This window comes from Elephantulus edwardii, unplaced genomic scaffold (assembly GCF_000299155.1).
Source record: "Elephantulus edwardii isolate Elephantulus edwardi_28Jun2011 unplaced genomic scaffold, EleEdw1.0 scaffold00208, whole genome shotgun sequence".
NCBI classification, from domain to species: Eukaryota; Metazoa; Chordata; class Mammalia; order Macroscelidea; family Macroscelididae; genus Elephantulus; species Elephantulus edwardii.
The window spans coordinates 1711338-1725429 of record NW_006399958.1 but is presented as its reverse complement, the minus strand read 5'-3'; the positions used below and the strand labels follow the sequence as shown (position 1 = coordinate 1725429).

Below are 14092 nucleotides of genomic sequence, written 5' to 3'. Positions count from 1 at the left end.
AGAAGAAGAAGAAGAAGAAGAAGAAGAAGAAGAAGAAGAAGAAGAAGAAGAAGAAGAAGAAGAAGAAGAAGATGATAATAATAATGGCAGAAGAGGAAAAAAGAAAGGTTTGAAAATTCTAAAGTATATTAAAGCACACACACACAAAAGCAAGAAAACAGATGAGAGGGAGGGGGGCACAGAGACCTGAGGGGGGACAGAGATGGGGGCAGTGACTCAGAGAGAGAGGGACAGAGATCCAGAGAGAGAGGCGACAAAGATGGGGGGAGGACAGAGACCTGGAGAGATGGGGGACAGACACACACAGAGACCCAGAGAGAGAGGGACAGAGACCCAGAGAGAGAGAGAAAGACAGAGACCTAAAGAGAGAGGAGACAGAGAGACAGGGGGGACATAGACCCAGAGAGAGAGAGGAGGACAGAGACCCAGAGGGAGAGAGAGGGGGACAGAGACCCAGATAAAGAGGGGGACAGAGACCCAGAGAGAGGGGGACAGAGAGAGAGAGATGGATGACTCGAAGAGGAAGAGGGTGAGCCATGAAGAGACACAGGGTTGAGGCCAGATACTGAGACAGTCCCAAAGATCTGAAAAGAAAACACAAAGATGAAAGAACTTGCAAAAACAAACAAATAAAAAACCCCACAAGAGACAAAACGGCAAACAGGAGCAAAACAGGGGCTGAGAAGGTGGAAAGCGCTTGAAGCAAATTTAATCTGAAAGAAATTTAAAAGTAGAAAATTAAATCATGGTGCTGGCGAGAGATGCAAAGGTAGGCGAGAGATGCTAGGCCAGGGACACCTGGGGGCAGCTCGGGGCAGTGGGAGGAGGGGGCCTGACCTCAACAGACCCCTCCCCATGCCCCCAGAGCCCTGCAAGGAGGGAGTGGCGCTGGGTACTGGGTGGGGGGGTGCTCTGGGGGTGGAGGTGGGGGGCGGCAGGAGGAGCGATTGCTAAGGCCGGGCTGGGCGCCTCACCACCCGGGAATGTGCCCGGGGGACCAGTGGGTGGTTATAACCCAGGCCCGGTGCCCGGAGCCCAGGAAGAGGCGGCAGCAGCAGGACCGGGCAAGCCCGTGAGGTCGAGGTCGACGGAGGAGCTGGGAGCAGGCTCCCCACCCTTTATCTGGGGCCGCGGCAGGTGAGGCCTGGGGGCGCTCCGCGCGCTGGGGAAGTAGGGACACGTCTGCGCCCTGCTGCTGGTTCCCTGTGTTGCCATCGGTCTCCTGGTCCCTGACAGATCGCTTCTCTGGCCTCTCACTTCTTTCCCTCATGGAAGCATGCTGGACCTCTAGTTTCTGGGTGCGTGAGGGTGGAAATGTGGGGAACAGAAAAAGGGGGTGTGGGCTGAGGGTCCCAGCATCACCAGAGCTTCTCTTCACCCTAGGTGGTGTAGTTGCCATGGCTACAGTGGGATTCTGCTGGACGTGGATGCTTGGAGCCCTCCTGGCAGTCCTGATTCTGGGGGTCACAGGTGGGTGGAACCTTGGCGCGCGCGCATGCACGCATATGAACATGCTGGCTAACTGCGCGCGATTGTGTGTGTTTGTTTGTGTGTGTGTGAAGGAGTCCCCAGTGGCGCAGTAGTTAAGAGCTGGGCTGCAAAGCTGGCACATACTCCCACCTCCCAGACACAATGCAGGGAGAGGAAGATGAGGCAGCCTGCTTCTGGAATGACCACAGCCTTGGAATCCCTTTGAGGCAATCCTATCATGCCCTAGACGGCTGAATAGCAGCCCTCCATAGTGTGTGGTTTGCATGAGACTAACTGAAAGGTTGCCAGTTTCAAACCATCCGTTGGTACTGCAGGAGAAAGGCCTGGCAACCCGCTTCTGAAAAAAAAGTCTAAACCCACCGCCACGGAGGCGATTGTGTCTCAGTGACCCTCCGTCGGTTTCCGAGGCTGCAAATCATTATGGGAAGTGACTGCCCGTCTTTCTCCCTTGGAGCTGCTGGTGCCAAGAAAACCCTGGGGAACGACTGGAGGTGGGGGGGGTGTCACTGAGCGTGGGAGAATGGATGACAGTGGTGTTCCTTGGTTTTGTATCTGCGACTGTGTCACGGGGCGTCTCTGTGTGAGTGTGTAAGCCTGAAGTGGTTATGTTGGCGATGTCTGTGCATGGGCCCTGTAACTGTGTGTCCGTTTTATCAAAACAACCTGAAGGTAGTTGTGCTGGTAATTAGGTGTGTGTGACTAAGCATAACCCTATGACTGTGTGAGGGACCTCTGGTGGCTTAGTGGAAAGGAGTTGTGCTGTCAGTCCTAAGGCAAGTGGTTCGAATCCATCAGCTGCTCCAAGGGACAAGGATGGGCAATTTCTTCTCATGAGATAAACAGCCTCTGAAAACCCTCTCAGGGGATCAACTAGTTCTGACTTGACGGTGCGTAACAACACGAGTGTGTATGTGAGCAATTGAAGGTGGTTGTGTTCGTAATTGTGTGTGTGTAGCTATACATAACCCTCTGTGTGTGTGGGTGTGTGTGTTGTTACTTCCCATGTCAAGTCCATGGCTGACCCTTGGGGCCCTATCTGTGACTTCTGTGACTGTGTACGTACGTGGCTATGGGCACATTTAAGATTATATGGACTCCAGGGAGCTCTGGTGGTCTAGTGGCAAGAAGCTGAGCTGCAATCCCGAAGGCGAGCAGTTTGAATCCACCAGATGCTCCGCTGGAGAAGGAGGGGCAGTCTCTCCTCCTGTGCCATTTGGATCTGACTCGATCACTCATACACACACACACACACACACACACACACACACACACACACACACACACACACACACACATTATGTTATATATTAACAATCAGTTAAGTGCTTGACTATCAACCAAAACATTGGTAGTTTGAACCCACCAGAGGGACCCTGGAAGAAAGCCCTGGTGTCTACTTCTGATGGGTCCCAGCCTTGGAAAACCAGCAGGGCCATTCCATGCCACACATACTGGCCCCAGTTAGGGACCTACAGGGCGGCGTCCATGGCGCTGTCTTGGTCGCTACAGTTGCCTGTCTGACTCCATAACATTGCAGGTGCCTCAGGTCCTCCATCAGGAATGAGACAAAGTGGCCGTCACTATGGAAATGTGTGAGGAGGTGCTATCTGTGACCGAGAGACTGCAGGATAAGTTCAGCTAGAGAAAGGCCCTGGCAGTCTGCTCCCGCACAGATGGCACCGTTGAAGACCTGGGGGGGCCAGTCCCTTTCTGTCACCTGGGACTCAGAACGGAGCAGCTAACAACAACAACAACAACACAGTTGTATAAGGAGCCCTGTGGTTTAATGGTTTAAATGGTGAGCTGCTAACCAGAAGGTCAGTGGCTCAAACCTCCTCAGTGGCTTTAGGGCAGGAAAAAACCCTGCTCCCATCAAGATTGCTGTTGTTGTTAAGTGCCGTCGTGGGGAGTATGATTCCAGCTGACCCTATAAACAGCCGCCCTGAACCCTGCCCTATCCTGCGCCATCCTCATCATTTCTGACACACCCCAGCCTACTGCTGCGCTCACCGTGTCACTCCAGCTCGTTGGACGTCTTCCTCTAAAGATTGTACCCTAGAAATCCCCACGGGGAAGTCATGCTCTGTTACAGGATGAGTTAGAAGTGACTTGCCAGCGCCTAGCGATGGCAGCATAGCTGTGATAAAGAGCATTGGTGGCACAAGGGTTTAGCACTTGGCTAGTAACCAAAAGGTTGGTGCTTCAAATCCACGCAGTAGCTCCAAGGGAGACTGACTTGGCAATCGGTTCACTACAGATGACGATCTAGAAAACTCTAAGGGCAGGGTCGCTGTGGGACTGGACCAGCAGGAGGACACGCACCAGCCATCGCTGTGCTCGTGTAACGGCCGGAGGGGAGGCTCTGTGCACAGGGGGGGCCGTGTGTGGGTCTGTGGCATCCGCGTGGCGTCTCGAGGATGCCACTGTGCGTGTGACTTCGCGGCTGTTGTGTCAGGGGGTCTGTCCCCGCCCTGTGGAATCCAGCGTCTGTTGCATTGAGAATGTGGCCGTGAGACAGTGCGGCCAGGTCACTCGACGAGCCGCTTGGTGGTGGACACGGTTAAGTGATCAATTTACTAGTGGGACGATTGGTGGCCTGAAGGGAAAACCCTGCGGAGCGGTTGTGCTCTGCACACACAGCCTGCTGCGAGCTGGAGTTGCCACGGGCCACCAGGTCACGTACAGTGGAACCACCACCCTTGAACTGGCTCTATCTCACGAGGATCCTCTGCTGGGTTTCTGAGGCGGAGACCACCCCCTCTCTCTCCCTCTGAGTGGATTCGAACTGCCAACCTTTTGATTTAGCAGGCCAACCCTCAATAGGTTGGGCCACCAGGGCTCTTTGACACACTGCACATGGATCCCCAAGTGTCCGCTAAATGCAGTCTTGTGGCAGTGTGACCAGAAACACTTTTTTAAATTTTATTATTATTTTTTGCATGTCCTGGCAAATCAGATCTGACCGGTACAAGAGAAGATTGTCCCTCTTTTACCAGCAGAGTATCTGGTGGATTCGAACCACATAACTCTGGGATTGCATTGCAGCTTCTTGCTGACCAGAAATACTTTTCTTTCTCTCTCTTTGTGTGTGTGTCTCCACATATGTATGCATTATGAGCATGTGAGTACATATGTGAGGTCATTTAAGACTCTCTGTCTCTCTGATGAGCCCTGATGGCGTCATGGTAAATGTATCGGCTGTTTACTGAGAGGTCATCAGTTTGAATCTCCACAGGAGGAAGTGGGGGAGAGTCCCCTCCCATAAAATTTTACTGCTTTCGAGACTGGAGGGCCGTGGCTTTGGCTGGAGTATCCACAGTGGTGGGAGAGTGTGTATCCGGGGAGACCTTGAACTTGAACTGTAAATGAAGCTGTCCAGTGGACAACATGGACCTCTTTCCTGTGTAAGGACATGGGGTTTATCTATGACGGTGGCTCTGTGTGTGTGTGTGTGTGTGTGTGTGTTCCTTGGAGAGTACTTGTGACTGAAGGCTTTGTGTGAGAGGAGATTGTCAAGGTTCGTGGTCAAGACTAGGAGTCATCAGACGAACTTGGAGGAAGGGAGGGTGACACGTCACCAAGTAAAGTGGCTGCTGGAGGTGGTGACAGAAGGAATCAGGAATCAGGTGGCATATTTGTGTCTGAGAATTCAGAGAAACCCTTCCTGGTCTCTCCTCTTGCCACACAAGCCCCCAAAATACCGCTGCTATAATTCGTTTCCATCGAGTTGGAATCAACTCCTATCTGATGCTCTGTTGGGTTTTTGAGTCTGTAAATCTCATGGGAGGAGATGGCCCATCTTCTTCCCACTGGTGGATTTGAACCATCAACAAGGTGTGGCCTGGGTTAGCCGCACTAATCCCTACTAACTATGTCACCAGGGCTGAACTGTTTTACTGTTTTGTGCACACAGACACGCACACAGACACGCACACACCCTCACACCGTAACCCTGACTCCACCCCCGGGCTCCTGCCTTCACCCCTTTTTCTCAACTACACCCCACAGTCAAACTTTATCTCCACTCAGGAATCTCCTTCTTGGGCTGTGCCTCCCTCTCAGGTCCCTTCTTTACGACTAGCCCCCTTTGGGGCAGACCCCACCCACACCCCAGGATTGCTGGCCAGCTAACAGAGCCCAGCCCCCACCTCCCTTTCCACACGACACAAATTGTATTGCTGTGTGTCAAATCTGTAAATTCAGACTCATATTGAGCACAAGTGACAGAACAGAATGTCCCCCCCTAGGGTTTTCTAGGTTGTACTGTAGCTCTGGTAGCATAGTGGGTAGGGAGTGGCTCTGCCATCCCAAAGGTATGTGGTTCGAATCTCCTCCTGTGCAACCCGCTGTTATTGTTACGTACCATCATGTCAGAAGCGACCCATAGATGACCCTCTGGGTAGGTTTTCAGCAGCAGTTAATTGCACAGGAGGAGATTGCCCATCCTCCCTTGGAGCAGCTGGTGGATTTGAACCATGCACCTTCGGGATTGTAGCATGCAGTTTCTTACCACTAGGCCACCGGAGCTACCAACACTCCTATGCAACTTACAGGCTCTTATAAACCCCACTGGAGGGTCAGCTATGAGTTGGTTCCATCTTGACACTATGCGATGAGAGCTGCGCGGGTCTTCAGTTCAATCTTAGAAATACCACAGGGCAGTTCTAATCTGTTCCATAGGGTCTCTGTTCTGTGGGGTCCGAATTAACTCAACAGCAATGCGTTTGTAATCTTTATGGGAGCAGAGAAGAAACAGACCAGGCCTTTTCCCCTTGAAACTCCTGAGTGGGTGCAAATTACCAGCCTTTTGACTAGCAGCCAAGCACTGTCACCAGAGCTTGACCTAAAGCTGTCATGTGTCCTCGAGTCAATGTCTACTCATAGCGACATTATATAGCAAAGCAGAACTGCTCCTTGCACTGAAATCCTACAGCGGGGCAGGTTGGAAGGTCTCATCTTCTGGGTTTGAACCAATGACCTTCTGTTTAGCTGCTGAGTATTTAACTATTGCATCACCTTCTTACACAATTAGGGCTTGTTGTTTGATAGGCTACCACGGGGTGGCCCACGACCCTGCCCCTTCTCAGGCTCCGCCCTGGCCTCATTCTGCAGCCTGACCTTGTTTTCTAAATCCTGGCACCACTCCTAAACGTTCAAGCTCATCTTCAGACTCCACCACTGGGGTTACTCACGGCTCCTGAGTCCTATCTCAAAACCAGAGTCCCTGAGGTCATACACGAGGCTGAGTGTTGGAATGCTAATGTACAGGCCGGCAGTTCGAGCCGGCTACTGCCAGGGAGAAAGATGAGACAATCTCCTCTCCTTTAGAGGTAACCGGCTCGCGGGTGCCCATGAGTCAGAATTGAGTACGTGAAAGTGAGTTTTGGGGCAAACCAAAAGCTTGGCAGTCTGACTCCACTCAGAAGTGCTTTGGAAGGAAGGAATCAATTCACCTTCACTTTTAGGAGCATTCTGACTGCTTTTCTTCCAAGGTATCAAGATACCTTGGCAACCAGACGTCACCTGAGCGTTAGGTGCTCTAAGACATCCTTCAAGTCCAGACAAAATTCACTTTGAACACCTGAAACTCAGGCTCTGTGCCCTTGAGTGTAAACCTCAATCTGAGAGTCTTCTCCACGCTTCACCTCCCTAGCCTTGACCCCGCCCCTAAAGCCTTGGACACGCCCCTCGGTAGGGCAGCGCAGGCACTTAAGACCCACCCCCTGTCCCAGGTCACGCCCCCTTAACTAAAGCCCCGCCCTGGCTCCGCCTCTGACATCTAAGCCCCTCCCCGCCTGTTATGTTCTATGTTAAAATATATGTGAGAGTTTACATAACATATGGGCTTTACAGTCATATACATTTTCTTTTATAACAGTAATTACAGTTTCATTGACTCATTCATACACAATTGCTTTTATAACACCAATTACCATTGATTAATGTAATTAATTGCAATGGGCTCTATGAGGAGAAATGTGGGGTCAAGATTGGTGGAAGATCGATTAACAATCTGCGTTAGGCAGATGACACGACCCCGACTGCTGAAACTGAGGAGGACTTGAAGCGCTTACTGCAGAGGGTCAAGGACTGCAGCCTTCAGTATGGACTGAGGCTCAATATCAAGAAGACAAAGATTCTCACCACTGAGCCAATTGGCAGCATCAGGATGGATGGTGAAGAGATTGAGATTGTTCACAGCTTTGGTTTGCTTGGCTCCACAGTCAACACTCTTGGCACCAGTAGCCAGGAAATTAAAAGACGTATCAGCATGGAAAAGTAGGCTGTTAGGGACCTCTCCAAAGTACTGAAGATCAGTGGTGTCTCTCTGGAGACTAAGGTACGTCTGATACAGGCCATCATCTTTGCTATCATTTGTTATGCATCAGAGAGTTGTAATGACTAAGGAGAATAGAAGGAGAATTGATGCCTTTGAGCTGTGGTGCTGGAGAAGAGTATTGAGGGCACCATGAACTGTCAAGAAAACAAACAGATTCAACTTGGAAAGGGTTAAACTGGGCTGCTCCTTGAAGGCAAGGATTCTGAGGCTCCGTCTAACATACTTCGGATATGTTGTAAGGAGGGACCGGTCCTTGTAGAGGGACATCATGCTTGGGAGGGTGGAGGGACAGCACAGGAGGGGAAGGCCCTCTATGAGGTGGATTGATTCAGTGACTGGGGTAATCGGGATGGGTGTATCGGAGATGGTGCAATTGGCACAGGACAGAGCAGAGTTTAGGGCTGTAGTACATAGGGTCGCTATGAGCCGCAAAGGACTCGACGGCACATAACAACAACAACAACAATCAACTATTGCGATATATATTATATCTTATATAATATATATGTGTATATTATGTGTATATATTATATGTGTATGTTATATATATATGTATATATGTATATATATTACCACCACCCCACTTATCTATTAATTATTTTTTTTTTGCTACTTCTTGTTGTTATAGGCCATTGAGGCACTTAGGACTCATAAGAAGCCCTGTGAACAGCAGAGTTGAACTCTGCCCTGTCCTGTGCCGTTCTCACCATCTCTAATATGCTCAAGACTACTGTTACAGTCAGTGTCCATCCGTCTTGTTGAGGGTCTTCTGCTCTTTCTCTGACCCTCCACCTTTCCCAGCATTACACCTTTTCCAAGGACCGGTCCCTCCTGACCACATGTTCAAAGGATGCGAGAGGAAGTTTCTCCATCCTTGCCTCTAAGAAGCACCCTGGTTGCACTTCTCCTGAGACTGACTTGTTTGTTCTTTTGGCACAGTCTCAGCCTGTGGGTCGTTTGTTTATTTGAGTTGAGTCAGAGTTTAAACTCATAGACTCGTTGTTGTTGTTAAGTGCCGTCGAGTCGTAGGACATTCATAGTGACCCTAGGAACGGAAGTCCACAACACTTGAGTGACTTTCATCCTCCCTCCAGGTTCATAGAGTTTCCGGAGACAAGCTATTACAGAATTGGATGCCACTCCTGCTTCCAAGCTTGTTTGAATCGAGGAGCGCCACCAAACACTGTCCGCCGTGGGTAACTATTCTCGCATTTGACACATGAGTGTCACAGTGTTCAGCTTCACAGCGACCACAAGTTACCTCTGTATGGCAAGTGGACACACCAGGGCTATACAACCTAGAAGAATGTTTGACCAAAAAAAAATGAAAAACAGGCCTGAGGGTCATGGATTAGAAGTCACCCACCTTTGGTTTGGTAGCATCTCTCCACTAGGCCAACTGATCTCTGTTGGTGTTATTGTTGTTAAGTGCCATCGAGTCGTAGGCAACTCATAGCGACCCGATGAAAGAAAGTCCTCAACATTTGAGTGACTTGTATCCTTTCTCCAGGTTCTCTTGGTCTGTCCACTTGCTGTACAGAGGTAACTCATGGTGGCTGTGAAGCTGAACACTGTGACACTGATGAGTCAAATGCGGTCATGGTCACCCATGGTGGACAGTGTTTGGTGGAGCTCCCCGATTAAAACAAGCTTGGAAGCAGGAGTGGCATCCACTTGCATAAACCTATAAACCATAGAGTCATTATCCTTGGTTAATGTGGCTAATTTATTACAATGTCCCTCCCGCCCCAGTGCCTGTTCTTGCCAATGAAGAACCTTCCTGTGACAATCCGTCTTCCAATCCCTCTGGGAATCCCTCCGGGAATCCCCGGGAGCTTGAAGCTGGAGCCGGTGAGGACATGCGGACCGGCACTGACGACAGGTCCGATGACAGCAGCAGCCGTATCATCAACGGGTCCGAGTGTGCCATGCACTCCCAGAAGTGGCAGGCGGCGCTGATGATGTCACCCAGCCAGCTCTACTGCGGGGCCGTGCTGGTGGCTCCACAGTGGCTGCTGACCGCTGCTCACTGCAGGAAGCCGTGAGTGGGGACTGAGTCCAGGGCTGGGCGGGGGGCGCGGACGGGAGGGCCTGGTGTGCATGGACCAAGAGGGAGCTAGTCTGAGAGGCAGAGTTAGGAATAGCGTTAAAGGTGGGCTTGAGTTTCAGTTGGAGTGATCTGGAGTCAGAAAGATGGGAGTTAAGGAGCGTTCAGTCTAGAGAGGGGCTGATTCTAAAATTGGAGATATTGGAGATGGGCTAATCCAGGTGGAGACTAGAATTGGAGAGGGATAAAGATATGCTTAGGGACTGAATAAAGGTCTGGTGGCCTGTGCTCTGATGGCTTCTTGTTGTTGTTATATGCCATCGAGTCACCTGTGACTCATAGCAACCCCATGCACAATAGCTCCGAACCCTGCCCAATCCTGAGCCAATCTCACTGACTCCAACACACCTACCCTCCACTGCCCTAGTTACTGCGTCAATCCCTTTCATTCAGGGTCTTCCTCTTTTGTGCTGTCCCTCCAGCCTTCCAAGCATGATGTCCTTCTCCAAGGACTGGTCCCTCCTGGCCATATGCCCAAAGTATGTGAGACAAAGCCTCAAAGTCCTTGCCTCCAAGGAGAAACTTGGTTTCACACTCTCCAAGACAAATTTGTTTGTTTTCTTGGTGATCCAAAGGCACTCAGTTCAAACCCAGAGGGAGAAAGGCGAACTATCTCCTCTCACTAGAGGGTCAGCTATGAATCGGTTCCAACTGGACAGTGCATAATAACAACAATGAGGATAAATGTGAGATTCAGAATGGGCTTGGAGTCACAGGTAATGATGAACTTGAGTAGTGCTGGAGCGTCCAGTAAGCAAAGTAAATAAGGCCTTATGTGTACTTACTAGTATTAACCTCTAGTGAGAAAGTGCCCGTTTCCCCCATCACATCTAAGATCTGCTTCCAGGTATAGCGGGAATCTTAATCTCTCCAAATCTCATAGCACGCTCCTACAGAATCAAATACCCACTGTGTGTTCAGGGGTTGTAAATCTTTACAGGAGGAAATTGCCCATCTTCCTCTTACAGAGAACTGGATTCAAACGGCTGACTTTTCGCTTCAAAACTGTTGCGGACTGAGGGTTAAGTATATGAATAAGTATTAAGAAGGAGACAGAACACCAAGAATGTAGGAGAAAACAGATAAAGCAGGAGACAAATAAGTCTCGAACAACTGAAGCCAACTGAAGTGCTGACCTTAGTTAGCTTCCCTGTGTCTTTATTGAAAATTGCCAGGGAGCAAATCACCAAGAGAATTCAATGCAAATGAAGCTAAGCTCTTTCTATTGAAAACCTTATGCTTGACTCAGGAGGGAGGGGTCAGCAAATACAATACTAGAATCCTGTAAAGGCTTAAGGATTGCCTTAGTGTCTACCCCTGTGAACATTTAAAGATTGTCTTAGTGCTTCAGGGTGAATTCCAGCTTGTATCCGTGCCTCCCTTGTAACCTGAAGTAGCATTCGGTTTATTACAAATATTTAGTATGAAATTTGGCTTCCCATACAAAACCCTTATGTTGCGATTCTCGCCAGGGTTGAGAATCAGAGCCTCTTTTCAAATCCATAAATGCTGGAGGGGCAGAGTCGCCAATGCGCCAGAGCAAGCACCGCACCAGTTTCCACGTTGTTGTCTGCAGTTTGAATTCAACAGCATTTCCTCAGGAGGAATAATAGGCAATCTCTTCCCATGCAATTCATACTCTCTCAAAACCCACTGCAGAATCAGCTATAAGGGGTTCCCCCCAGACAGGTCTAAGTTGAGGGTTGAGTGAACCACAGATGTGGTAGAAAACATGTGAGCCTGTTCCTTGTAGGTGAGTAAACCCATGTTTCCCTACACTGCGGGGCCATTCACCCCTGGGCTTGAGGACCATTATTATGCACTGTCCAATCAATCCCAACTCTTAGTGGCACTGCAGAGCAGCGTGGAACCACCTGGTAGACCTTCCAAGGTTGTAAATCTTTATAGAAGCAGACCATTGCATCTTTCTCCCAAGGACCAGCTGGTGACTTTGAAACACTGACCTGTCAGTCCGCAGTTGAGCAGTTAACCACTGCACCACCAGGGCTCCTTTAACTTAGAGATGGTTCAAGTGAAGTTCAGGAGTGCAAAGGTTGATAGTTTAGGAATCAGGGAAAGAGGAACCGTGGGGTTAGAGTTGGAGATGGGATGGATTTAGGGTCGTGAAGAGGAGATAGAGATAGAGATAGATAGATAGATAGATAGATAGATAGATAGATAGATAGATAGATAGATAGATGTAGAGATAAAAAGAGGTAGAGGTAGAGATAGATATGGGGATAGGGATAGAGATAGAGATAGAGGTAGAGGTAGAGGTAGAGGTGGAGGTGGGGATGGGGATGGGGATAGAGATAGAGATAGAGGTAGAGGTAGGGATGGGGATGGGGATGGGGATGTGGACAGAGATAGAGATGATAGAGATAGAGACAGAGATAGAGAGAGGTAGAGGTAGAGATAGATATGGGGATAGAGATAAAGATAGAGATAGAGATAGAGATAGAGGTAGAGGTGGGGATGGGGATAGATATAGAGACAGAGACAGAGATAGAGATAGAGAGAGGTAGAGGTAGAGATAGAGTTGGGAATAGGGATAGAGGTAGAGGTAGAGGGAGGGAGGGAAGAAGGGAGGGAGAGAGAGAGATTGATGGTTTGGGAAATGAAGATGGGACTGAGGTTGGCTGTAGAATTGGTAGTGGAGATATAGATGAGAATGGTGGTCTATAACATAGAGTTGACAATGTAATTAAATGTGGAATTATGGAGAAGATTGAGATAGTTTGGTTTGAGGTTGAAGATGGCTGGGTTTATGGTGAGGACTGTGTACATTGATCATTTAAGGTCAGGAACTAATTAAGGCTTAAGTTAGAGTTGGCAGTGGGGTCGGGGTAAAGATTGGGGTGGGGTAGGCATGTTGTCGGGAATAAAGATACAGCAGAGAACAGCGCTGGAGCTGGGTTTGAGGATGGGGTAGATGGTCCCGGAGTCACTTTTGGGGCCAGTGTTGTCGTTTGGTAGGTGATGACGCGAACCATCTTCTTCAGGGTTTTCAGAATCCTCCTTGGTCGACATACCCTGTCCCCCGCCTTTGAATCAGGGCAGCAGAAGCTCCGCGGGGTCAAATCCATCACGCACCCTGGCTACTCCCACCCTGGCCACTCCAACGACCTCATGCTTATCAAGATGAACAGAAAAATCCAAGATAATCAGAACATCAAGCCCATCAACATTTCCTCCCGTTGCCCGTCCGCAGGGACCACTTGCTTGGTCTCTGGCTGGGGGACAACCAGCAGCCCGCAGGGTGAGTGACCAGGTTCTTTTTGATGCCTACACTCCCCTCCCCGGGTCTCTCCACCCCTCGATATGGTCCTGAGCTGTGTTTCTCTGTTGAACAGTGAACTTCCCCAAGGCCCTGCAGTGCTTAAACATCACAGTGGTAAGCAGAGAGGAGTGCCGGAACGCCTACCCGGGCCAGATAGATAAAACCATGTTCTGCGCCGGAGACAAGGCGGGCAGAGACTCCTGCCAGGTGAGAATTCCAGATTTCTCCATTCACTTGACACAGTTAACCATCACCAAACGCTGACTCATCGTCCCTCTCAGACAGCGTAGGACTGACCCATTGTGTCTCTAAGGCTGGGAATTTTTATAGAAATAGACACACTAGGGAGCTCTGGTGGCCTAGTGGTAAGGAGCTGCAACTACAATCCCAGAGGCGCACAGTTCAAACCCACCAGATGCTCTGCGGGGGAAGGAGGGACAATCTCCTCCTGTACCAGTCAGATCTGATTTGATGGTACACTCAAACAAAAATAATAACATAGAAATAGACACACTTACCTTTCCTTTGTAGAGTGGCTGGGGGATTTGAACCAACAACCTTTTGTTAGCAGCTAAGTAGGTAACCACAGTGCTGCTAGGGCTCTTTCTATGGTGCCATTGTCTCAGTCATGGCGGTGTGCATCACAGAGTTCATTCTGCCTCACAGTGTTCCTTTAGGACAGAAAGAAATTCTCCATTGGCTTTCCAAAGCTGGAAGTCTTTGTAAAAGCAGACAAGTCACCAACCTTTCAGTTAAGCAGCGTAATGCCTAATTCATTGTTCATCGGGGTTTCTAAGGTCAATGCTAAGTGTCAATGATGAAACGGATCTGTGCTGTTTGGGAGATCCAGCCACTGGGACCCTTTCCCACTCAT

General features: G+C 49.6%; 1 protein-coding gene across 1 annotated transcript in view; it reads left to right on the top strand.

The window, feature by feature from the left end:
- The first annotated feature begins 1397 nt into the window (after nucleotides 1-1397).
- The window catches only part of KLK5 (kallikrein-related peptidase 5), a 19569-nt gene continuing 6874 nt past the window's right edge, over nucleotides 1398-14092 (top strand). Inside the window, exons 1-4 of the mRNA XM_006897283.1 lie at nucleotides 1398-1470; nucleotides 9584-9872; nucleotides 12941-13197; nucleotides 13292-13425. Of these exons, the coding sequence (XP_006897345.1) occupies nucleotides 1398-1470; nucleotides 9584-9872; nucleotides 12941-13197; nucleotides 13292-13425 (753 nt within the window). The remainder of the gene's footprint in view (nucleotides 1471-9583; nucleotides 9873-12940; nucleotides 13198-13291; nucleotides 13426-14092) is intronic.